This window comes from Ovis aries, chromosome 21, assembly GCF_016772045.2.
Source record: "Ovis aries strain OAR_USU_Benz2616 breed Rambouillet chromosome 21, ARS-UI_Ramb_v3.0, whole genome shotgun sequence".
Lineage (NCBI taxonomy): Eukaryota > Metazoa > Chordata > Mammalia > Artiodactyla > Bovidae > Ovis > Ovis aries.
The window spans coordinates 8739044-8765227 of NC_056074.1; the positions used below are offsets into that span (position 1 = coordinate 8739044).

Consider the following 26184-nt stretch of genomic DNA (forward strand, 5'->3'; position numbering starts at 1 on the left):
CTTATTATCAGGTTCACAACTGTATACCCACAGCTATGCATATTAATTTTGAGAGGAAACAGGGGGAAAAGTTAATATTTAAACTCATTTAAAAAAATCACTGAGCTATTTTATCACTGTAAAAACTAAGTATTATCAAAGCACTTATGAATTTTAAAATACCTATATAGAAGGGAGACAAACTGAAAATATTCATGGAAGCCAGTAACTTATGTTGTATGTGTTCACCTTCATTTTTACATGAATTCTACCACAGGCTGTTTTATGAAGTATATAATGTGATTTGTAAACTATTTTAGAAAATGAAAGGTGCATTCCATTACCTGAGTGAATGAGTCAACTGAGGACACAGCAGCATTACCCACAGGAGTCTGCTGAGCCAGACTGTCCAACAATTCCACTGAAATCCCAATCTGAGCAACAGATGGAGTTCGGACAATATTCATGGTTCCAAACGGGTGTTGGCTTCCTTCTCCTGAAAGAAATTAACATGTGCCACACGTTTCAAACTTAACTTGTATGTATATAAACTTCTTCCTAAAGATGTGAAGAACCGCTGATTTATATGCACTAAGAAGTTCTGTCACGTGAAAGTCTGTCTTTTCTCAGATAAATGTAAAAGGATGCCTCTGTGTGTTTGTGAGTGTGTGTGTGTTAGTTGTTGTGCCCGACTCTGTAACCCCATGGATCGTAGACCAACACCAGGTTCCTCTGTCCATGGGATTCTCCAGGCAAGAATACTGGAATGGGTTGCCATGCCCTCCTTCAAGGGATCTTCTCCACCTAGGGATAGAACCTGGGTCTCCTACACTGCAGGCAAATTCTTTACCATCCAAGCCACCAGGGAAGCCCAAAAGCCTAGTTCTTACCATATTAAGAAAACTGAAATTTTCCCCACCGGAAAAATAGCTGTTATTTTTCTAAAAACTTATAAAATTATTACAGCTAGAAATGGAAATTAAGGGAGTAAGACAAAAATAAATGAGAATTAGATAAAAGATTCTCAATGCTGTGACGAAAGGATATCTTTAAAGATTTTTAGAATTAGTTTTAATATTTTCTGATTATACAAAGAAAGAGCTCTCAATTGCCATTATCAACAATGACATGGCATATTTTATTACATGTCATGACTCACGCCACTCAACACCTGAAGATTATCAAATAGGCAATAAAGAAATTTGCAACTTATTCAGAAAATAATAATTTTCCACTTCATAATATATCATTTATAAATATATATATATCATAAATTGTATGTGTATTTGATATACCTGATCCTCTAAGTGTCAGCTAACTTAAACATGAAAAAATATAGGTCAGTTTTATTAATCCATATAAAATGATCATAAAGAAGAAAAAAATACAATGAACAGATTAGTGGTTTATCTGCTCTTTTAATGGGACTATAAAATGTCTAAACTAATACTATAGAATGAAAATCTGGGACAACATGCATTCCTAATAACCAGAACCCTCACTTAAAGTATCAAATCTCTTCTTAAATTTTCAGGTATATGAATACAAAAACTTGCAACCATTTTGTTTCTGTGCTTTAAAAATACATACACACACTTCACTAAATGCAACTGGTTTATGATATTTTCAGTATTTTATTTAATTTCCTCATATTTGTACATTTTCCAGGTTGACTTCTGTTATTTCTATCAATGCGGTCTGAGAACATACTCTGCAATCTTTTAAAATATACTAAGATTTGTTTTGTGGCCTGATGTGTCAAGGAAATGTTCCATGGGCACTTGAGAAGAATGCCTATTCTGCTGCTATTGAACAGAATGTTCTACTACATCTAATTAAGTTTATAGTGTTGTTCAAGTCTTCTGTTTCTTTGATGATCTTCTGTCTAGCTGTTCCGTCCATATTTAAAGTAAGGTACTGATGTTCTCAATTACTGCTGAACTGATTATTTCTCTTTTCCACTCTGTCAATACCTGACTTATGTATTCCAAGGCTGTTTTAGGTGCACACAAGTTTGCAACTGTTACATCTTTTTGAAAGACTGACCCTTTTTGATTTCGGTTTGCATATATATTTTTTCATCCTTTACTTCCAACACTTATCTCTCTGAATCAATAGTTGAATGTATTTTAATCCATTCTGCAAATCTCTGCCTTTTAACTGGAGAGTTGAATTCTGTTAAATAGATACTTGCTAGTATACCATTTTAACGTCTTTATCATAATTTTTATTATATTCTTTAAATGATTGCACTACAATTACAATTAACATCTTAATTTATAACAACTCCAATTTGGATTAATATCAATTTCAGTATATAAAATTTAAATTTCAGTATACAAAATAGTTTAATTTCAGTATACAAAATTCAGTACACAAAAACTCTGCTCCTATGTAACTGCTTCTCTTCCTTATGTTGTTTATTGTCACTAATTACATCTTCATACATAGTATGACTATGTTGTGGTGTTGTTAGTTGTTAAGTCATGTCCAGCTCTTTTGTGACCCCATGGACTACAGCCCATCAGGCTCCTCTGTCCATGAGATTTCCCAGACAAGAATACTGGAGTAGGTTGTCATTTCCTTCTCCAGGGGATCTTCTCAACCCATGCATTCAATCTGCATTCTCCTGCACTGGCAGGCAGGTTCTTTACCACTGCGTTACCAGAAGAGCCCACTATCAATAAGCAGACAATGTTTTATGTCATTGTCTTTTATATCAAATAGGAAGAGCAGAGTTACAAAGTATGTATTAATACTGACTTTTATAATTATCTGTGTAGTTACCTTTACCTGTGTTTTTACTTAACATGTATCTGATTTACGTCTCAGGTCTCATTTCAGCTTGAAGGACCTCCTTTAGCATTTCCTGTAGGGTTAGTCCTCTAGTCATGATTCTCTCAATTTCTGTTTATCTGGGAATATCTTTATTTAGCTTTCATTTCTGATGGCTACAGAATTCTCGATTGACGTTTTTTCAGTACTTGTAATATGTCAGCCTACTGCCTCTGGACTCAATGTTTCTGATGAGAAATCAGCTGTAACTTAATAAGTACCCTTATACATGATGAGCTGCTTCTCTGGTCAGTTTAACATGTCCTAAAGCTAAGCCAACTTGAGTTTGTTGAGCTACTTAAGTGTAGATTAAAGTTTTCATCAAATTTGTTTTAGGGCAGTATTTCTTCAAATATTTTTTCCACCCCTTCTGTCTCTCATCCTCCTCTGGGACTCCCAACACTGACATGCTTGACGGTGTCTCATGGGTCTCTAAAGCTCTGTTCATTTTTCATTCTTCAGCTCTTCAAACCTGATATTTTACCTATTTTCAAATTCACTGACTTTGGGGGGCCTACTCAAATCTGCTACTAAAACCCTCAATTTTTCATTTGCATTACTGTACTTTTCCACTCCATAGTTTATTTTACTTCCTTTAAATTTTTTTTCAATTTTTACTTCTTTTTTCTGTTTGATGATATATCATTCTCCTGATTTCCTTTAGCTCTCTGAGCATGTCTGAGAAGTTTCCTTAAAGTCTTTGACTATTACGTCCAATGTCTCTTACTTCCTATATGCTTCATAGCTTTTTTGAAAACTAGATACTGAATAACTGACAATTCCAGCAATTAGATGTTTCATCCCTTCTTAAGGTTTATTGCCACTGTTTGTTGTAGCTGTTTTCTTGTTTAATGATTTTTCTGAACTAATACTATAAAGTCTTTATTTTTTATCATTGTGACTACTAAAGTCCCTTATTAGCTTAATGATCAGCTAGTGAATGGAAAGAGACTGCCTTAGAAGCCTGGAACCAAATTCTTCCAATGTTTTGCAGGTGTGCTCCATGTGTTGAGACATGGCTTCAAAACTCCTGCCTTCAAGGTCGGCCAGCAGTGAGACCTTAGGACCTTCTTAGATCTTTCCCAAGCATGTGCACAGCCCTGGACACCCATGTGGTCATTTAGATTCCTAGGAATTCCTAGATCAGAGAATTTTAAAGCCCTTGTTTCCTAACTCTTATTCACAGCCTTCCCTTCCAAACTTCTTAGTTAGTCTGATGTTTGCCCCAACTGTTGACACTTCTTCAGGCATCAATGACCTGTAAATATTTGTAATATATATGCAAATATTACATTTACCTGTAAACATTTTTGACAAACCCTTGCAAGAAGTCACTTTAGCAGTGGAAGAGTTCCAAGTTAAATGACATAAAGGCAAATCTTTTGATTCTGTCTTTCAAAGAATCACATAACTAAATAATTACAATTAATTGTGAATGACGTCCATTGTGCTCCTTCTGGTATCAGTATCAATACCAAGAACATGGTCTGTTACTTTCAAGGCTTCCATTGAGCAGAGGAAAAAGGGTTGAGATCAGGGTGGATTAGAACACCACAAAGCTCACTGTTCTCACGGAGATTTGGTGTTTTTTCTTAATAAACGTCCCTCTGGTTGTGACAAGTCTTTGGTTAGTTTCCAGGGGCCTGAAAAAGTTGATTCTGACAGTTTCTGCCAGTTTTTTGTTGTTATTGGTGTTGTTGCTTTTATGGAGGGATAATTTTGGAATCCCTTTCTCCATCATTTTAACTGTTTTAAGCTAAGAATCATGCTAAGTCCAGAAAATGCACTGCTATTTGTCTGTGTATCAGGCTCAGGAAAATGACTCAATACACTTGCCTTAGTTATAATCACCCAGGGAGTGATGTGCCCAAGCAGAAAGCCTTGTCATCGCTAATCTCCATCTTTTATCATATACAAGCTCTCGGTGAATGAGTGGGGTCCTAGGTAAAGCTGTCTATGATCCACTGTAAAAACTGGGGCTAAGGAAATATTCTGACTTTTTCATTTTAAAGCTCTCTGGAACCAAGACAATGTAAGGGGGAAAAATAAAACTCCAGGTCTTCAATAATCTTTAATCAATATTTTCAAAGAAATCTACTGTGCAATTAAGCCATTCCTTTAGTCAATTTTATTCTCAAAACAGGTTTTGACACAGTAGTTGATACCCTCCAAGTAAAAAAAGTTCTTGTTTGCAAACCATAAAATAAAATACTGGGAAGAAACATTGGAACATAAAATACAAACTAACAGTGAGTGCTTAATTCTGTATATGAATTCATGACAGCCAAAGTCAAAAGAAAAACATGATCAGTGACACTGAGTCTTATAATAAAAAATTAAAAAGCAAAAACAGCAGGGAAAGTAAAACATCTGGTCTTCAAAAAAAAAAAGAAATACACTGCATAAAGTCCTCAGTAACATTCCAACAGTAAAAGCAGCAGCAAATGTTTTAAGGCTGTTTTCTCAAAGTATTCCTCCTCACTAACCTAACTAACAAGGCATAACTCAAGAGGAGAAATCATATAGGAAACTAGTGTTTTACTGTTAATATACAAGGAAAAGCAGTCATCATCATTTACTATCTGGGTCTAATTGACTCTTTTAAAATATATATACATTTTAAGTCATTTCACAAAAAATGTCTGGAAGAATAGAGAGTAAAAAACAACTTTATTGGAATTTTCAATGAGTAACAAAGCATAGCAAACTCAAATACACACTCTAGATTTCCCACATGTGCCTGGTATTTAAGTTACAATAAAACAAAATGAGCCACATTCTCTGAATACAACTGTTCATCAAGCGTCACTAATAAATGTGGAATATATCCATTTTATAAACCTGACTCCTGACTTTAAACACATCTCTGTTAGGTTCAAGCTTATCATTACTTCTGGTCTTTCTTCTAGTAGTTGTACTGTCAAAGTGCAATACTTGAAATTTTTAATGGCTCATAAAGTGTTGAAGAACGGCCACCTTCTCTGATTTTTAATTTTCGAATCACTATCATTTTTAGATTTATGGACATCTGAAATAATCAATCCAATTAACTTTCCATTTCTACATTTATTACCTTCTCATCATCTTTGCATTGCGTTGGCAAAAAAATTCCTTTAGATTTTTAAATAAACATAGATATATTTTTCATTTTCACCGAGAACTTTACTGAACCATGTATTCACTGTTTTGTCCCACTACCTTCCACCATTTTTCAGGCAACTTCATAATTCCATCTTCCTGAAATTTTTTATCTTTTTGAGCAAGGAACTATGCCAGATGCCTTTTACAGTCTTTCAGGGGACTGAAATTTTTTCCATTAAGAGAATTTTGTAAAGATAGAAATAAATGGAAATCTGAAGGAGCAATGTCTGTGAGCACGGTGGATAAACCAGAACTTCCTAGCCAAGCTGTAATAGTTTTTGCCTGGTCAACAAAAAAAATGAGGTCTTATTATCATGATGGAAGATTATGCATATTCTGTTGACAGATTCCATACACCTTCCATCCAGTGTTGTTTTCAGTTGTTCTAACTGGGAGCAGTACTCATTGGAATTAATCGTTTGGTTCTTCTGAAGAAGCTCGTAATAGAGGACTCCATTCCAATCCCACCATATATACAACATCACCTCCTTTGGATGAAGGTAGGTTTTTGATGTGCTTGGTGGTGGTTCATTTCACTTGCCCCACAATCTCTTCCGTTCCACATTATTATACAGTATCCACGTTTCATCGCTTGGCACAATTTAAGAACAGAACATTTTCATATGTCTCAGTAGAGAATCACATGCAAAAATATAGTCAAGAACGTTTTTCTCACTTAACTTGTGTGGAACTCAAACATCAAAGTGATTAACATAACCAAAGCAGGTGCAATCTCCACTTACAAGCTGTATTCAGTCAAATCTGGAGCACAAAGGTAAGAGATGAAAGAACCAGCACATATCCTTCAACCACACGTCCAAGGTTTTGTCACAAAATACTACATGATTAATTCCTCCTTGCTGAATGACTGAATGAGTAAGAATACCATATTTTCTTTTGGTCCTTAGAAATATACTGTTCAATCATAAATTTTTTAGTTAAGAAAATTCACTGAGATCATCATTCTTTTATTTAAGAAGATTCAGTCCTGAGATTTTACTTATATGATCAACTGCACCACCATCATAAGAGTCTAGAGTGCTGCTATTTGCCTCTTTGTATTTATTTTCCGATTCATGCAATAAATGTAAAATTTATTCCTGTCAATTTTCTCTTTGCCATTAAAAACATAAAAAATTACTAATTCCTAATTCTGTCCAATAAAAGCAGAGAGCAGACAATGAAGATGGTGTCTCCAGTCTCAGTTCATACTTCATGAAAGATGACGTAATTCTTTGGACAATACGACACGGAGGCTGACTCAGGGGTACTGCACTAGCACAGTGAGGCCCACATGCAAGCCCAGCCCATCACCTGATGCGAGCTCCGGACGTGGAGGAGCTTTCACGTGTTTAAAGGGCTGTTTAGAGAATATGTCACAGTGACCATCTGCAGCGCACAATCTAGAATATAGACTATCTTAAGCTTTACAAAAATGTTTGCCAACCTCAGCTTCAAGAAATTCCACTGTTCTTCCTTTTTATCATCATTTCAGCCTTTTCTCCCCCATAGTTGAGAATAACTAACGAATAATGAATTCCTTGGATGAAATAGCAAAATGTTTCAAAATATAGACAAAATAAGATCAGTAATATCTCCAAATGCATATTAGATTTATAAAATGATCCAATGGACCCATATGGTAACTGTAAGATAGAATGAACTTAAAAAACAGATTAAGTAAAATAAATGCTTTCTCTGTTCTTCAAAAGACCTCTACAAAAAAATAAAACTCATGAAATATCCATCTAAGAGTTACAAGTGTCCCCTAAAAGAAACTAAAAGTGAGTCCAGTGGTTAAGGTATTTTTGGTGTGCAAAGAGATGAGGACTGAAGAAAACTGTTATGGCAAAAATAAGCAATTAACTATGAAGTGACATTTGAAATCTGACATATACTAAAAAGCTACAGAAAAACAGCCTAATTATGCTTGTTGAAAATCCTCTTAGTATCGAATATAAATATTTAGAAATCACAAATATATATTCCTAAAACTTCTGCTTCATTTCTATGGATAGCTTGACAAGCCTGAAATACCATTTTTCCTGAATGCATATTTTAAGAGCTATGTGACTTCCAAAGGTTTATCAGCAATAAATCTCTTAAATCAGATAAAAATGTTAATTTACCTGACATTGAAGTATGTCTAGAATCTGGATGTCTGAAATGTATTTAAACAATCACTATCTACCAGGTATCTAAAGTCCATCTCTGTGCTCTACACACTCAGAAGAACATAAGGTAAAAGATACAACATTCCCTACTCTCAAGGTACTTTCATTCTCATAAAGCAGTCACAATTACTTAACCTTTCTGAACAGGTTTCATTATCTGGGTGACTTTTAAGATACCTCCTAGAGCTGTCTTTCTATAACATAATAAAAACATAATAATCATTTCTTGAGCACCAACTATGTGCCAGACAGGCACTATTATGCATTATCTCTAATGTTGCCCAAAATACATGCACTGTAGGTATTATTATCCCCATTTTACCTGAATTCTCCTCTAAGGTTAAAGAACCTGGTCAAGACTACCCAGCTAGTAATGCACTGGCATTCAAAGAGGTCTAGTAAGCTCCAAGGCTGATGCTTATTTCTCTTAATTATCCTGTTTATACCAAATTCTGCAATATGAACTCTTTACTGACTTTTACTCATTACTTACTTTACAATAAGCATTCAAGATAGCAAGTCAAGAAAAAAAGGTTCCCATTCTGGCTCTAGTTCCACTACTTATGAACAGACTGATCCTAGTGGTATCATTGCAGAGAAGGCAACGGCAACCCATTCCAGTACTCTTGCCTGGAAAATCCCATGGACGGAGGAGCCTGGCAGGCTGCAGTCCATGGGGTCACTAAGAGTCGGACATGACTGAGCGACTTCACTTTCTTTTTTCACTTTCATGCATTGGAGAAGGTAATGGAACCCACTCCAGTGCTCTTGCCTGGAGAATCCCAGGGATGGCAGAGCCTGGTGGGCTCTTGTCTCTGGGTTTGCACAGAGTTGGACACGACTGAAGCAACTTAGCAGCTTAGCAGTGGTATCTTGAGGGGGCAGGGCAGAGTTGTCCTTTCTAATCCACTTTTCAATCCAATTTTAAAATGAAAACTAGAATCAATTTAAACGTTTCTTCTTGGCAACTGAGCTAGATGCAAGAAGCCAAAGCGGTAACATTAAAATGCGGCAGCAAGCTCCAAAAGAGAACTATAAAAAAGAAACTCAAATGATTTACTAAAAAAAACTCTAATTTTAACATTCCTTGAAAATTCTTTGGTGCTCAGCCTTTTTTCATGGATATTCTTAGGTGCTAAGCCTAATTTCATGAAAGACAAAGGCTGAGCAACAGTGTAGAAGTGTGACAATTAAACGGACTGCACAACACTGACTGAACCCTAGATAGAGGAAGGAGGAAAGTGCTATGAAAGGCATTACTGGGAAAACTGGCAAAACTTTAATGCAGAATACAGACAAGAGTACTGTATTAATGTTAAATTTGCTGAATTTGATCATTATACTGTGATTATAAAAGAATATCCTTGCTCTAGGAAACATATGCTGATGTATTTAGGAGTAAAGGGGTATGATATCTATAACATTTTCAAAATTTTCAGGGAAAAAATATCCAGAGAATCATAAATAAAATGTAACAAAATTAATGAATATGGCTCCTCTGTCCATGGAATTCTCCAGGCCAGAATACTAGAGTTGGTAGCTGTTTCCTTCTCCAGGGAATCTTCCCAACGCAGGATCAAAACCAAGTCTCCTATACTGCAGGCAGATCTTTACTGTCTGAACCACCAGGGAAGCCCAAATGAATAGAGAAGAAGAATGTAAAAAATTCTTTACACTATTCTTATAATTTTTCTCTAATTTTGAAATTATTTCAAAATATAGTTGCTTTAAATCTCTTACTGGAAATACCTATGGCTGATTCGTGTTGATGAATGGCACAAACCAACAAAACATTGTAAAGCAATCATACTCCAATTAAAAATAAATTTTAAAAATCCCTGCCGCAAAAAAAATGTTTTTAAGTATCAGAAATGATACTTCCAGAATTTCATTCCAAACACTATCTCACAGCAGGGCCCTAGCCAAAAAAGAAAAAAGGTAAAGCCCCACCATAAGGTGCCTAGTTGAGGTGCGTGAAACACAAAACACCAGCCTTCTCTCTCATCAGAGTATTCTAAAAAGCTCTACCACCTTCATTACTCTATTTTATTCACATAAATATATAATTCCTCTTTATAGCACAGGTGAGTTAATCAGCAATTTCTTATTCTATTAAGTACAATCACATATTAAAGTGCTAAAGACACAATATAAAACATTTAAGCTCCACGTCAGTGTTCTTATTCTGTCTGACCTAGTGTCCTGCTCCCCACCTGCTCTTCCAATCTTGGCCTCTTCTGCTTCCCATTCTCCACATAATTCTCCACTGCAGATGTCACTGGGATTCTCCCTGACTGAGGCACTGAGCCACTTCCTCATTGTGTCTTGAAACACTTTAAAATAGTTAACCTACAGAAAAAAGGAAGGTTTTAAGTTGAACTTAAGTATGTGTATGAAAGAATATGTAGATGTGGCTTAAACAAACTCTTCAAATAGTATATGAACTCTACAAATATTTGACAGACATATGCATATAAACACATATAAATATGCATAATATAAAATTTTTCAGTTACATATTTTCCACCTTCCAAGTTCAGAACTAAGATTTTAAATCTTAAAAGATAGTGTACTCATATTCTTTATATAGCATGAATCAAAACTTCTTAAAGTCAACATTACATGGCATTTCATTATTCATATATTACAAGTTTTAACAGATGTTTACTACAAGTGAAAACCAGCACTCAGTTGACTACTATATGAATGCTGAGTTTTTTGGTGCATCTTACAGTTTAATAAACGCTACTAAGGCTAGATACCAACTTCAGAACTCATGTAAGACATTTTAAGAAAAACCTTCCAAAAGTAATGTAAAAAGTATTCAAAAAATACTGTGAGATCTGATCATCATTATACTGTACAACTATAAATACTTACATGTATGTGGAAAGTAAATTTCTAATTCTAATTACAGATAACCTTTTGGGTCAATGAGATGGACACACATGACAAAGTAGTCCATCTCCCAAAAAACCTCATTAAGAAAATCAGAGATGCAGCCCAGTGAGAAAATCGCCAGTACAACCTGGACCCAACCATGAAATGCTTCTCTGGACCAGATTCAGTCCAGAGCAAAGGTGAGCAGATAATCCTTTGTCTCTGTATTCAACTCTCAGGATGTGAAAATTCTGAATTTTGGGAAAAAATATAATGTAGAGTATTTATAATAGATCTTTTGGCTTCCTATTATCCATATCTGACTCTCTCACATGGTACTAAGAGTTGCAATGGTGAACTTCAGTATGAAGATTATGAGAATGGAGGTAAATATCCGTAATTTAAAATAAATTACCAAAATGTGATTTTGCTTTTTCCGAAATGTGGTTTTTGCCATAAAGTTTTTGTTGTCATATTCAGAATTTCACTAAGTAGGCTAACATAGCAAGGAAAAGTGGAGATGACACCCTAAAAAAATGACCAAATTCAGGTTCAGAGTTGTCAAATACAGATTTTATTTTGTCAGTATTAATTCATGGTACAGTGTAAAAAGTTAACAACACGTATCATAATTCCTAGAGGAACCACTGAAAAAATACAAAGGTATAAACAAAAATTAGTGGAAGAAATATGAATTCTAAAAATACTCAATCCAAAAGACCTCCTTCCCAAAAAAGGAGGAAAAACAACTAGCAGATAAAAATTTAAACCTAACCATAATCAGTAACATTAAGTACTAATGGTCTAACCACCTTATTTAAAAGGCAGAGATAGCAAGAGGTTAAAAAACAACCACACCTAACTATATATACTATTTACAAGAGACAAAGATTTATGTCAAAGATAAAAATACAGAAAAACAGAGCATGTGAACACTAATCATAAAAAAGCTGGAGAAACTATACAAATTACTTTAAGAAGCCTTTTTAAGAAGCATTACCAGAGAGACAGGGTATTTCATACTGATTAGAGGATCGATTCTTTATCAATCTTGGACACTCATAAAACAGTGGGAGGAAAAATAGAGGAGAGAGTTACGGCTTTTCTTTTTCTTGCCCCACTGCCCTCTTACTGCTCCTATTCAATATGGTGTTTAAAGGACTGGACGATGTAATAGCCAATAAAAAGAAAGTAAAAGGCATAAAAGTTAGAAAGCAGTAAAAAGTCTTTTTCATTGATGTTACGATTATCTATATTGAAAATTTTAGGAAACAACCAGAACTATTAATAAAGGGATTTTAGCAAGATACTCAATGTGCTACCCTTTCCTTCATCCTTCAGTATTCAAAGTCAATAATTTGGTGGAAATGAAAACTGGTACAGCCACGAGGAAGAGCATGTGGCAGTTTCTCATAAAATCAAACACTCTTACCATAATATCCAGCATTCATGCGTCTTAGTATTCAAAGGAGTGGAAAATGTCTATATACACAAAAATCTACACATGAATATTTATTTACAGTAGCTTTATTCCTAACAGCCCAAATTTGAAAGCAATCAAAATAACATTCAGTAGGTGAAACGATAAACTACAGTACATCCAGACAAGGCAATATCGCATCCAAGCTCAGTCATGTCTGACTCTTTGCAACGCCATGGACTGTAGCCCACCAAGCTCCTCTGTCTATGGGATTCTCCAGGCAAGAATACTGGAGAGGGTTGCCATGCACTCCTCCAGGGGCTCTTCCCCACCCAGGGACTGAACCTGCATCTCCTGCATTGGCAAGCTGGTTATTTACCACTTAGCCACCTGGGAAGCCCTAACGCAGTATTACTTAGCACTAAAAAGAGAATAAGCTATCAAGTGATGAAAAGACATGAAAAAACTTTAAATGCCTATTACTAAGCAAAAGAAGCCAATCTGCATGAAAAGATTTCACTTGTATAATGCCAACTACGTGACATTCTGAAACAGACAAACCTAGAGACAATTTAAAAAGTCAGTGGCTGCCGGTGCGGAGGTGAGGCAATATGGTACATAGGCAGAGCACAAAAGATTTTTCAGAGCAGTGAAAATACTCTGTATGACATTATAATTATATATCTATATCCTAAACATGTGTCCAAGCCTACAGAATGTACAGTACCAAGAATGAACTCTAAGGTCAACTGTGGACTTTAGGTGATTATGATGCATCAATGTAGCTTAAAAGAAAAAAAGCATTCTGGTTAATGATGTTGATGATAGGACAGATCTAAGCATGTGTGGGAGCAGGGGTATATGAGAAATCTATGTGCCTCCCTGTCAATTTTGTTATAAACCTAAACCTGCTCTTTAAAAAAGCCTGCTTTTTTTCTTTTTTTTTTTTAAACAATTGTACTTCTATATATCAGTAATAAGGGCTTCCCTGATGGTTCAGCTGGTAAAGAATCCACCTGTAATGCAGCAGACCCTGGTTCAATTCCTGTGTTGGCAAGTTTCCCTGGAGAAGGAATAGGTCACCCACTCCAGTATTCCTGGGTTTCCCTGGTGGCTCAGACGGTAAAGAATCCACCTGCAATGTGGGAGACCTGGGTTTGATCCCTGGGTTGGGACGATCCCCTGGGGGAGGGAATGGCAACCCACTCCAGTCTCCTTGTCTGGAGAATCCCATGGACAGAGGAGCCTGGCAGGATACAGGCTAAAGCCCATGGGGTCGCAAAAAGTCGGACACAACTGAGCGACTAAGCACAGCACAGCATACCAGTAATCACCGAAAATTTAAAGTAATTTGAAGGGCACGAAAAAGCCAAAAAGGCAAACAATAAATAGATAAACTATAACCTATCAACAAAATGTAATTCTACACTACTATTTGGAACAATTAGTAAAAACGGACCATACACTCCACATCCGTGTTTCTGAAAACCTTTTAATGCATATCATCTTTTGTTTTAAAACACATGAAAATCTCATCACTTCAGCCCATCTAAAGACCAGTGTGTCTGTTTCTCACTCTACAGTACCTGACTGGTGGAAAAGGAGGGTTAAAAAAAAGAAAGAGAGAGGAGATGATTAAACAGTAAATACTTTTTAACACATCAAAGTTTCATAAAAATTTAATTCCATATGAAATAATATTAAGTGAAAATGGCAGAAAATAGTAGTTATAAACATATGAACTAAATATACATATAAAACAATGCATAGGAATGTGAATGTAGGTTTCTCCTTAAATTTACTTTGGGAAGTGAAAAGATCTATATCATTTAGAATAGTGAATAAAAATCTGGGTATCTAGATTCTAATCCCTGCTCAATTTTAGAAACTCTCTGAAACTTTCTAGATCTCAAGTGTCTCAACAGTAAATTTAAGGGTTGGATGAAATTATCTCTAGGACCTTCTGTTCTAAAATTCCATGGCTTTTTCTCTTATTATACTTGGCAAGGATATGCTCTATTAGTTTTCTGTAGTACCAACTACCTTTCTTATGATTCTCTAACAACTGCCAAGACAATAATGATCCATTATCCACACTCAGTACATTTTTTCCAGGCCTCCTACACATTTATTTAAAAGGCCATTTTAATCCAGGAATTCAGTTCCACTTGTAGGTGTTTCTTCTACAGAATTACAGTGCTCAGAAATATGTACAAAAATATATGTAAGAATATTTATTGTAGCATTGCTATAAACAATTTTTTAAAAATGGAAATAATCCAAATTTCCATCAATGAGGATTTAGCTCAGTTCAGTTGCTCAGTTGTGTCCGACTGTTTGTGACCCCATGGACTGCATAAGTAATCAAAGGGGATTAGTTAAATATTCATTTTGGTACTGCATAACATACAATTGTTTGAAAGAGGTACATCTACACATACTGCCTAAAAGTTAACAATATTTCTAAGTGAAATATTTAATTTCTCTGACATCCAGTCTCTTGAAAGCCAGAGGCTAATAATACCCACCTCTAAACGTTGTTGTTAAAGAATAACGAGATAATACACGTGAAAGCCTAGCACAATGCACTGTACGAGCAGATATTCAATGTTACCCTTTTCTTCATTCTTTCAACATCATAAAAGCTTCCTAATTGGCTGCTCTGGCTCTAATCTCAACAAAATTTTCCAAGCCATCCCAGACAATGATTTTCCTAAAACATCATTTTCTAAAGTATCATTCTCCTGCTCAAACACTTGCCTACCAGAGGAAAAAAAAATTAAAACCCCACATGGTACAAGCATCGCAAAACAGCTTCACTTTACCTATAAACCTGACTTGCATCCCCATCTGAGACTTCCCAAATAGAAGTCTATCGTGCTACCTTCAAAGTCTCCTGCGCACTGTCACTTGAAGGTGTGGTGTGCACTACTGCTTGCATAACTTTGCTGACTTCCATAGGCAATCAACTTCCCATCCTCCCACCTCCATCCCAACCAAATCTAGTCATGCTTCAAGCTCATGCTCCAGGCTAACCTTCCACTGAGCCATTTTCAATTATCTCAGCTCACTAACCTGCTTCCTATGAATACTGTCTTGGAGTGGTTTCTAATATTCACACACAGATATGGAGACCCTAAACGAAAGCAGTCATCAATTTGAAGTGTATGTGCTAAGGATGAAATAGATATACAAGAAAGTTTTTACATAAGCAAGTATTTTTTCTTCTGTAATTTGTTTAATGGAAATGTCTAAAGCAATTTCTAGTATACTTCCCAAGTTTTTAATAATTAAAAATTATAATACAGCAAAAGACCTATAGTGCCTATAGCTACCTACTTTTAAAAATCTAAGTTCAACACATATTTTATTGTTGTCAATACAATTATGTGCTGATCTGATTTTGCATATAATTCCTATAAACCAAAAAATTTCTTTATGTAATTCTCCCAGTATTTCATAATTTTTACTAAATTTTTAATTCAATGTCTCTTCTACACTAAACACCAAGCACAGTGTATCTAAAGATAAAAATTGCAAGACTGATTTAAACTTTCCCAATTTTCTAACCACCAAACTGTATTCCCAAAGCTTGTGCCTTTTATTTATTTACTATTTTAAGGATTTCTAGATCCCATGAAAGAAGAAGGGCAGTTTCTTTTCGTTTAATATCAAACCTTCCCTTCTACATTTTAATAGTCCCATACTAATTCTCAATCATTATCTCAGATTGTTCCAGCATCAGCCTAAAAAATGTATTCATTGTATAAACTCCTTTTCAGAACCCAAGAGTCACAAAGAATCTTCCATCAAAATAAAACTCACAGTAACTGGTTTTAAGATCCCCTACCCACTGAAATTCTCTCAACAGAGCCCTCTGCTCCTCACCTTCCCTAACCAAAATCTTTCAATGCAAAATTAAGAAATCTGTTCATCATCCAGAAGAGAACCGCAAACACTACCAAAGTTTAACATGAAATATGCTTCATTTGAACTATCCTCCCTACTCCAAAAAATTCTGCTAGATTCCCTAATAAATTCTCAGTCCAATCACAATTGCCTAAAGTTACTTCAATAAGTCTCTCTTCCACCCTGCTGTGCTAATTAGCTAGATTTGCTCAATGTAATAAAGTTTATAAAAGACATCTCAAAGCATCAAAAAGATAAATCCATTACAAGTCTACCTATTCTTAAATTGCAGTAATACACATTTCCCAAATATAAAAGTCTAATCTTTTCTGCATAAATTAAGAATTCTAATATTTTAAACACTCAAAAAGTACTTTTCCAAACATACTAGCAAAGAACCACCACAGCATTTTATCATTTGTCTAATGCTCATAATCACTCAGTTCAGTTCAGTGACTCAGTCGTGTCTGACTCTTTGTGACCCCGTGAACTGTAGCACGCCAGGCTTCCCTGTCCATCACCAACTCCCGGAGTTTACCCAAACTCATGTCCATTTAGTCAGCGATGCCATCCAACTATCTCATCCTCTGATGCCCCCTCCTCCTCCCGCCTTCAATCTTTCCTAGCATCAGGGTCTTTTCAAATGAGTCAGTTTTTCACATCAGGTGCCCAAAGTATTGGAGTTTCACCTTCAACATCAGTCCTTTCAATGAATATTCAGGACTGATTTCCTTTAGGACAGATTGGTTGGATCTCTCTGCAGGCCAAGGGACTCTCAAGAGTCTTCTCCAATACCAGAGTTCAAAAGCATCAATTCTTCAGGGCTCAACTTTCTTTATAGTCCAACTCTCACATCCATACATGACTACTGGAAAAACCATAGCCTTGACTAGACGGACCTTTGTCAGCAAAGTAATGTCTCTGCTTTTTAATATACTGTCTAGGTGGTCATAGCTTTTCTTCCAAGGAGCAAGTGTGTTTTCCTTTCATGGCTGCAGTCACCATCTGCCGTCACTTTGGAGCCCAAGAAAATAGTCTTTTCTGTTTTCATTGTTTCCCCATCTATTGCCATGACCTTAGTTTTCTGAATGTTGAGTTTTAAGCTAACTTTTTCACTCTCCTCTTTCACTTTCATCAAGAGGCTCTTTAGTTCTTCACTTTCTGCCATAAGGGTGGTGTCATCTCCATATCTGAGGTTATTGATATTTCTCCCAGCAATCTTGAATCCAGCTTGCGCTTCATCCAGCCCAGCATTTCGCATGATGTACTCTGCAAATAAGTTAAATAAGCAGGGTGACAATATACAGCCTTTGACGTACTCCTTTCCGGTACTGTTGGAACCAGTCTGTTGTTCCATGTCCAGTTCTAACTGTTCCTTCTTGACCTGCATACAGATTTCTCAGGAGGCAGGTCACGTGGTCTGGTATTCCCATCTCTTTAAGAATTTTCCAGCTTGTTGTTATCCACACAGTCAAAGGTTTTGGCATAGTCAGTAAAGCAAAAGTAGTTGTTTCTCTGGAACTCTTCTTGCTTTTTCGATGATCCAACGGATGTCGGCAATTTGATCTCTGGTTCCTCTGCCTTTTCTAAATCCAGCTTGAACATCTGGAAGATCACAGTTCATGTACTGTTGAAGCCTGGCTTGGACAATTTTGAGCACTACTTCGCTAGTGTGTGAGATGAGTGCAATTGTGCGGTAGTTTGAACATTCTTTGGCATTTCCTTTCTTTGGGATTGGAATGAAAACTGATCTTTTCACAAGAGACTGACCCAGACTTGCCCATGTGTCCAGGAGTCTCCAGCAGAGGCGTGGGTCAATGGTGGCCTGCTGCAGGGTCGGGGGCACTAAGTGCAGCAGTGTGTGCATGGGACTTTTTGAATGAGGTTGCCATTATCTTCATCATCTCCACCATAGTTTGGTCTCAAGTCAAACAACAGGGAGGGAACACAGCCTCACTCATCAAAAGAAAATTGGATTAAAGATTTACTGAGCATGGCCCCGCCAGTCAGAACAAGACCCAGTTTCCCCCTCAGACAGTCTCTCCCATCAGGAAGCTTCCATAAGCCTCTTATCCTTCTCCATCAGAGGGCAAACAGAATGAAAACCACAATCACAGAAAACTAACCAAACTGATCACCATGACCACAGCCTTGTCTAACTCAATGAAACTATGATCATCACTAAGTATATATTTTAAGCTGCTTTGTTTCTCTTTAATAAAGCATTCTGCTTTACTCAGTACAAATATTGCCTTGAAATTTCATTCTGTTTTCATAACTAAAACTATCAAAAGCTATGCTATAGTTTTGGAAATAATGAGAAATAATTTATTTTTTAAAATTGAAACAATCCAAATGTCCATCAACAAGTGAATGGATACACAATGGTGGTATACCACACAACTACCCAGCAATAAATAGCAATGAATTACTATTGTGGCGAGTTATTCCACAACGTGGATGACTGAAAAAGTCATTGTCCTGACTGAAAGAAAACTCTAGAAAACGCAAACATTACAGTGACAGAAAGCAGATCAGTAGTTTCCTGGGGTAGTGGGGGAGATAGGAGAGGGGATTACAAAGGAGCACTAGGAAACTTTTAGGGGTGATGGATATATTCATTATCTTGATTGTGGTAATGGTTTTACAGGTGTATACGTATATCAAAATTGATCAAAAAGTACACTTTAAATATATGCAGGTTAGCTGAACTGTGCACGCGCTCAATCATATCCAACACTTAGCACCCCCACAGACTGTAATCCGCCAGGCTTCTCTGTCCACGGGATTCTCCTGGCAAAAATACTGAAGTGCTTTTATACATCTTAAATTTGCCATAATGACAAGTTTTAAAAATAAAGATACCTTACTGAATTCACTTTGTAACTTTCGTATGTACATAGATATAAATATCCAAATAAATAAACTGGCTTAGGCCAAATTTCCTCTTTCATATTTTCCTTGTCCTTTTTGATTAAGAGGTTATATTAGCTTCAAAATCTAAACTGGGTAACTCTGCCTCTTTTCCTATTCTCTCACACATTTATATAAGATATAAACAATCTGTTTCATAAAGGTGTAACTGAACTTTTTAACCCTTTCAGTCTGATAGTGATATGTAGAAGGGAAAGGTATATTTTTAATTGCTCATTTTAATTTTTTTGATACTTTATCTCATCATGATTTAAATTTGAGTCAGTTTTGTTTAGTGTATTTTTCTAGAATACAGCCAATTTTATATGTTCCTTTGCTGTTCTCAAATGTACTGGCATAAAATTTCTTGTAGATTTTACTGAACTGTATTACAGTTATAGTTATGTCTCCATTTTCACATTTTCAAAAACACTGTGTGTTCTTTTTCCTAAATATACCTTTCAGTAGCTCATTATTTGTCTTTTCAAAGGATCCAATTTTTATTTCATTAAGTCCCTCCACTGTTCCTTTGCTTTCTGTTATTAATTTCTATTCTTTGGCATTACCACTTTTGCATCTACTTCCCTAGTTTGCTTAAATACTTAGCCCACTCATTTCCATCTCTTTTCAAATACACCCATTTAAGCCTATGAGTTAATCTTTTCAGTATTACCTTGAAGGACTCACCCAGTTGTGTCCAACTCTTTGTGACCCCATAGACTATACAGTCCATGGAATTCTCCAGGCCAGAATACTGGAGTGGGTAGCCGTTCCCGTCTCCATGGGATATTCCCAACCCAGGGATTGAACCCAGGTCTCCCGCATTGCAGGCGGATTCTTCACCAGCTGAGCCACAAGGGATGTGATGTTTTACTCTGTAGAGGCCTGGCATGCTACAGTCCATGGGGTTGCAAAGAGTCGGACACAACAGAGCGACTGAACTGACTGGAGAATTTTAATTTCCAGTTATTTCTTCTGCAACCCACTTAATTACTTTAAAATATTTTTAAATTTCTAAACATGACACTGCTTTATCTTTTGGTTTGTAATTAGACTGCACTGTGGGCTGCACAGTGATAATCTCCAATTAGCTACAATCATGACTTGCTATAAGGTCAAATTTCAAAAATGTTCTGTGTACTTAAAAAATGTGTATGATCTAATTATTAGTTTCAGGGTTCTACAGCATCCCAAGATTGTTAATTCTTTATTTAAATTTTCATTCCTATTTTATTTACTTGATGTATTAATTATTGAGAAGTGTTAAAAATACTGATTATAAAGTTCTCTGTATTTGAGGTTATCTTTTATATTATACACAAATTCATGACATTTACTTTTCCTAGAAATATTTAAGTCTTCCTAGTGATGATCTCATTCTTAAGGAATGAACCTCTTATTCCTTGATAATGCTTCTGCATTAGTCTCATTTTTCTTAAACACATCTATGACAGCTTCAGGGGAGTAGGGGTCCTTGCATTAGAATGTTTTAGATGCATTATTGATAAACATCACCATAATTATTTGTTTGCTATCTTTAAAAGAAATCCCATCCCAGAGTCTCCATGCTTTCTCTGCTAAGTTTATTCTGTTTACATTTATTTTGATAACTGATATATGTGAAATTATTCCCACAGCTTTGTTTTCAATATACCATGCATTTTCTTTTTCTTTCCTTTTTTTAAGTTTTCCTTACAATTTTAACAGAACTACTTCAAAGTAGAATCAATTTTATTACTCTTTCTAAACAATACGACCTCAGAAAGCTTACTCAGACTACTACCTCCTTCAATTCTTATGCATTTATTTACTGTATTGTTTTATATAATCAGACTGTCCCAATTTGTCTATGTTTACCAATTTCTTTGCTAACTTTGAGTCTTTCATCCTCTTCTACATTCTGGATTCAGTTCCCTTCCATCAAAGTTCAACTACCTTCAGCAGTTCTTTCAGCAATGGTCTGTCAGTAGCAAACTCTCCATCTCCACCTGAAAACGTTCATTTCTCCTTCACTGTACACTGACAATAACCAATGAGGCTTATGTCATTTTTCCTTGGCACTTTGAAATACTAATCTAGAGATTTTTTACATTCATTCATGCTGTTGATAAATCTGCTGAACTAATTGCTGTTCAGTTACAAGTGACTTGTCTTCTCTCTCTGGTTCCTTTATTAGTTTCTCTATACATTTACCATCCAGTGATTTCACTACAGAGTACTAAGTTGTCCATATTTTTTCCTACTTATAGAGTGTCTATTTTTAGGCACAGTCACAGAGGGTGATTTTAGAAAGACCATTTTCTTAATTTTCCCAAAGAGTTTTCAGAATCAATACCACACTATAAGAGGCATTGATTTACTACATAGAGTGGATGTCCTAGGACAATGACTGTCAAACTTTAGAAGGCAACAGAAACACCTAGGAAACCTACTGAAAAACTCAGACTCCAGCCAAGTCTTCTGATTCGGTACGTCTGGGGTCCTACCACGTATCCCCATTTCCAACAAGTTTCCAGGCTGATGCTGCTGGTAGGGGAATCATGCTCTAAGAACCACTTCCTTAGGGATTAGGAATAATTATCTCAGAGAACCCCCACTCAGAAGGACTATAGGAATTTGTTGTTTCTTAAATCTAGAGGATAGTCTTTACCATCAATCTAAACCATGTTTAGCTGTAAATATTACTGTTTCCCATTTATCCTCACAGAAATTCAACTATATAAATAACAGCAGCTAACAGTTCATCATCTGACCAGAAATGCTCCAGTTCATTATTCATAGTCCTCAAGGTAGAAACAGAATTTGACCCTATCATTCCCCTACTCAGTTGTTCACTGGCTCCTCTACAACTACAGGGACAAGCCTTTATGAGGGAGAGACACATGGGCTTCAGAGTACATGCAAATTTTTTAGTGTTTACACTATGCTTATATTACATACTTTTTTGACACTATCCAATAGGTCTATGATCAAAGCATGTCAAAACTCGCTAACCTATTAAATTCAAATGAGTCAGTGTGATTCAAAAGCTTTTCAGCCTTTCATGACCCATGCCTGCAGCCTATGCCCCATGCCTTGTGCCATTCTGAGCAAACCATGATTTCAAACTTTTATCATTATATCCATATTACCTCCACCTAGAAAAGAATGCCCAATAGGCCTCTCATAGGCCTGACAAACGCCTACTCATCTTCTCAAAAGGTTTAATATCACCTCCGCCCAGAAATTTTCCCCAACCTACTAAGGGTTGCCTACTTAGTTGCTCCCTTTACCGATCTCTCAGGACTTTGTACAAACATACACAACTACTTTTCAACCTTTTAAATAATGGTCCAAACATGTTGTCTAAAATACGACTTTTCCTTAGACTCTATAGACTACTTCTAGGAGAAGATATATTTATAATCTAAGACTTTCCATGTTTCTTTTCATCTAGACTTTCAAAGGAACTCAACATCCGTTGGGAGTAAATGTACCTAGTTCTATTTTCAGTTTCTACACAAAATACCTCAAGCATGTAAACAAGATTTGTCCCTCTAAGATCTAGCATCTGTAATGTCAATAAAACCCACACAACACTGAAGGGGTAATCAAATCTAAGAATTCAAAAATCTTCATAGAAAAAAAGGACTCTCATATTTCTTACACAAGTCTACTTGGTTTACCTGTTTAAACACTGATGTATATATACCACAAATTTGAGAAGATTCCTCTCATTATTCATTAAACACCCTCTCATTCAAAAATATCTCTTTATAAAGGTATACACCATATGAAAAGAATCACAGTGACTGGTTCTCTCCAGGGGCAAAGGATGAGAGTATTTTCAAATGTGTATCATCTGATTTTTTTTTTAAACAATGTTACATATTACCTTCACAATCAGAAAAATACAATGAAAAGTGAAAAAAGCCATATTCTATGCTATGCTATTTAAGAAAAAAGTTTAACTATGAAACTAATTTAATATATTATTCTTACCAGATTTAAGACCTGAAATTTTGAAGATGGCACTTGGTTTCCCATTCGTGACAAATCCTAGGAGTTGCCATACTGGCATTCCATTTGAATCAGGATAGGAAAAGTAGACAGAGCCTCCCATTCCTTCAGGAAATGGGATTGTTCCCAGCATAAAAACCACAACATGGTTGATATTTTCATAATCAGGCAAGTCAAAAACAAATTTATCCTCTGCCACTTGCTGTGCAGCTGTTTGCACCTAGAAAATAAGAAACTCACCTTAGTGCAATAGTTCGATAAGTTACTAAAGCCCTTTTAGTGTTGCTGTAAGCTCTGTTAAAAGATACAGTTGACTACTGTCATCATGTCAAGCCTAACACTGGGTGAATCTGATACTCTAACTATGGAATTACCATATACACCAGAGAGTGCTAACTTTAATAGAAAACCTAAAAACATATATCTAGGCTGAAAATGATTTAATGAATGCAATCTTTTAAAATCATGACTAAATTATTTGAGAAGTGCCCAAGAAAGACTTTACTTACATAATAAATCACTACAGCTTCAAAATGTTATAAAAATAAAACACCACACCATGAAAGCCTTATCTTCTAGTTTGAAGGTAAAGAAACTCCAGGTTAATTAAAATGAGTAAGCAATCCAGAAGCTGTTACTGTCAATCCTCATTATTTGCAGATTCCCTATCTGTCATTTTGCCTACTCAGTAAAATATATTTGTAACCCCCAAATTACTAACCTTCAGTTTAAATACAGAGAATAAAACAAAGGAAGAAAGAACATAAACCCAACTGCCCAGTATTAAATTCAATTTTATCAGGTTTTGGCATGCACACAATCTTAAAGGCATGTAAAATTATGGTATGTACAAATCCTCAAGCAAAATAAACATTTCTTAATGTCAACTCTGTCAAAAGCACCAGACATTCTGTTAATTTGTATTATGACACTCTAATCCTCAACCCGAGGTAGAAAAGGACCTCGTTTACTTAAGAAAAGTTTTCAAGGAATGAAAATTGACTTCCTAGTTTTAGATTAGATGGTCTTTTTTAGTAAAATAATATTGTTAAGTGCTGAGGTACTCTAGGTCTCTTTGCCATTTATTTCTATTAACATGTTCAAACACTGCAGAATTAAGAGTCAAAGGCTGTGAAAAAATGTTGCCATCAACGAACCCCTCCTGGATATCCATTACAGAGACGAGGTATTAGGTAAATAGACAAAGGCACTGCTGTAACTAAATTCCCTGCAAATTAGTTAACAACACGAATTCCATAGGGCCTATTCTTCAGAAAAACATTTTAAAGGTCATTCATTAATGAAAGTCATCTGAGTTCCGCGGATGGGCTTGTCATTTTTCCTATCAGGGGCAGGTGCAATCCAAACTTCTCACCAGTATTATCTACTACCAGCGCCAAAAGGCACCTCTCAGCCATTTAAGGGCCAGATTAATTTTCTGAGGATAGCCATCTCCAATTTATCTCTCTAGTTCCTTACACTATGTACAGACTACATTGTTTAAAAGAAATTGACGAAAACTTAACAAAGAAGCTGCAACATTTAACAAAGCAGGGAGAAAACATAAAAAGAACTCTCGGTTAAAAAAAAAAAAAGAATCCGGTCTGAAATGAATCTGAATGGTTTCTACGGAGACAAGCAAGATTCACCCTCCAGATGATTCCTCAACAATTTCAGGTACTTATCTTATTTATCTAACAATTCAACAAGGAAGGAGATCTCTCTTTTTTTTTGGGGGGGGGGGGGCAATCTCTTTTTTAACCAGTAAGGAAACTCGCTGCTCACATCATTTTGGAGTCATCACAGGCACGGGTCCCGATTAAGTTTCACGAATTTCTAACAATCAACTTCAAATTATGTTAAGCCTATTTTTATTAGAGCCCTTCCAAAGGGACCCAGAAGTTAAGCACTGACCGAGCATCTTAACCTTCGACAGGCTGCACGCTACAGGCTAGATCAAATGCCAATATTTACCTCGAATTCCCTTTCTGAGCTCAGGCGAGTATTTATACTGTCAACTGAGCTTAAGTTCCTCAACTGCAAAATGAAAATGAGAAGCACCACCTCACGAGTTACGGCTTAAGTCTGCGGTGCCAAACAAGCGCTACGAATAAGGCTGGGATGAAGCGCAGTGAACAAAAGGCGTGCGCTGCCTAGGGTAAGGCACACTCAGGAAGCGGCAGTGAATACTGGGACTACTATCAAGAGCGCTGGGGGCAAAGAAGGGCGCAAACCCAGCCACCACGCTCACGCGCTCCGCCGGAAAGCAGACGGAAGGGGTCTTCACCGAACCCGGCGCACCCCACCCCCACTCCCCGTGGCCTCGCCCTTGGGGTGTCGCCCCCTTCCTAAGACCGTCCGACCCTTTCCTCACCAGCCTCCCCGCCACCAAGCAGCCGAACATGGCGGCGGCGACTCCGCTCGGCCGGCAGGGACCCGAGGCCGAGGACTAGAAGTCCTGGGGCTACTGCCGTGGTCGAGCCCAAGAACCTTCCAGAACGTGGAATAGGCCTCCTGCCCCTCAGCTACATAGTGACGAGGCCAGCGGCGGGAACGCCTTCTGCCTCCGCGACCTCTGACCCCCCGCTTCCTAACCAGCGCGCCTCCCAGGCGACGAGTACTTCCGGGGCTTTAGACAGGTGGGCCGGTTCCAGCTAAGACTACAAGTCCCAGGAAGCCCTGCGTGGGCTTCCAGGAAGGGAGAGCGGAGGATTTGCCCTTTGGATTGGTAGTCCGCGCTCAAATGACTGGTTTCAAAGCAGGCTGGAGGTGTTGCTCACGTTTGTATAACATTTCAGCGATTACATTGCTCTTTTACAATCATTTCTCTGGATCTTTACAAAAACCGTGTGAGTTGGTTATTATTATCTGCATTTTGTGGGCGAGGAAATTGCCCAGAGTGACCCGCCCCAAATCTTCACACAGCACTCAGGG

The 26184-nt window shown here is 36.7% G+C and overlaps 1 protein-coding gene across 3 annotated transcripts in view; it reads right to left on the reverse strand.

Annotated features, from left to right (window-relative positions):
- HIKESHI (heat shock protein nuclear import factor hikeshi) overlaps positions 1–25812 on the reverse strand; it is a 32737-nt gene extending 6925 nt beyond the window's left edge. For 2 of the 3 annotated variants that reach the window (XM_004019401.6, XM_060403864.1), the window contains exons 1-3: positions 25625–25812; positions 23233–23470; positions 324–475 (exon numbers count right to left, since the gene is read on the reverse strand). In XM_004019401.6, coding sequence (XP_004019450.1) covers positions 324–475; positions 23233–23470; positions 25625–25654 — 420 coding nt within the window. In that variant the 5' untranslated portion in view covers positions 25655–25812. Of the gene's footprint in view, positions 1–323; positions 476–10342; positions 10479–23232; positions 23472–25624 lie in introns of those variants that run through there. The other variant, XM_027960049.3, reaches the window with a different exon arrangement.
- Between the last annotated feature and the right edge of the window lie 372 nt (positions 25813–26184).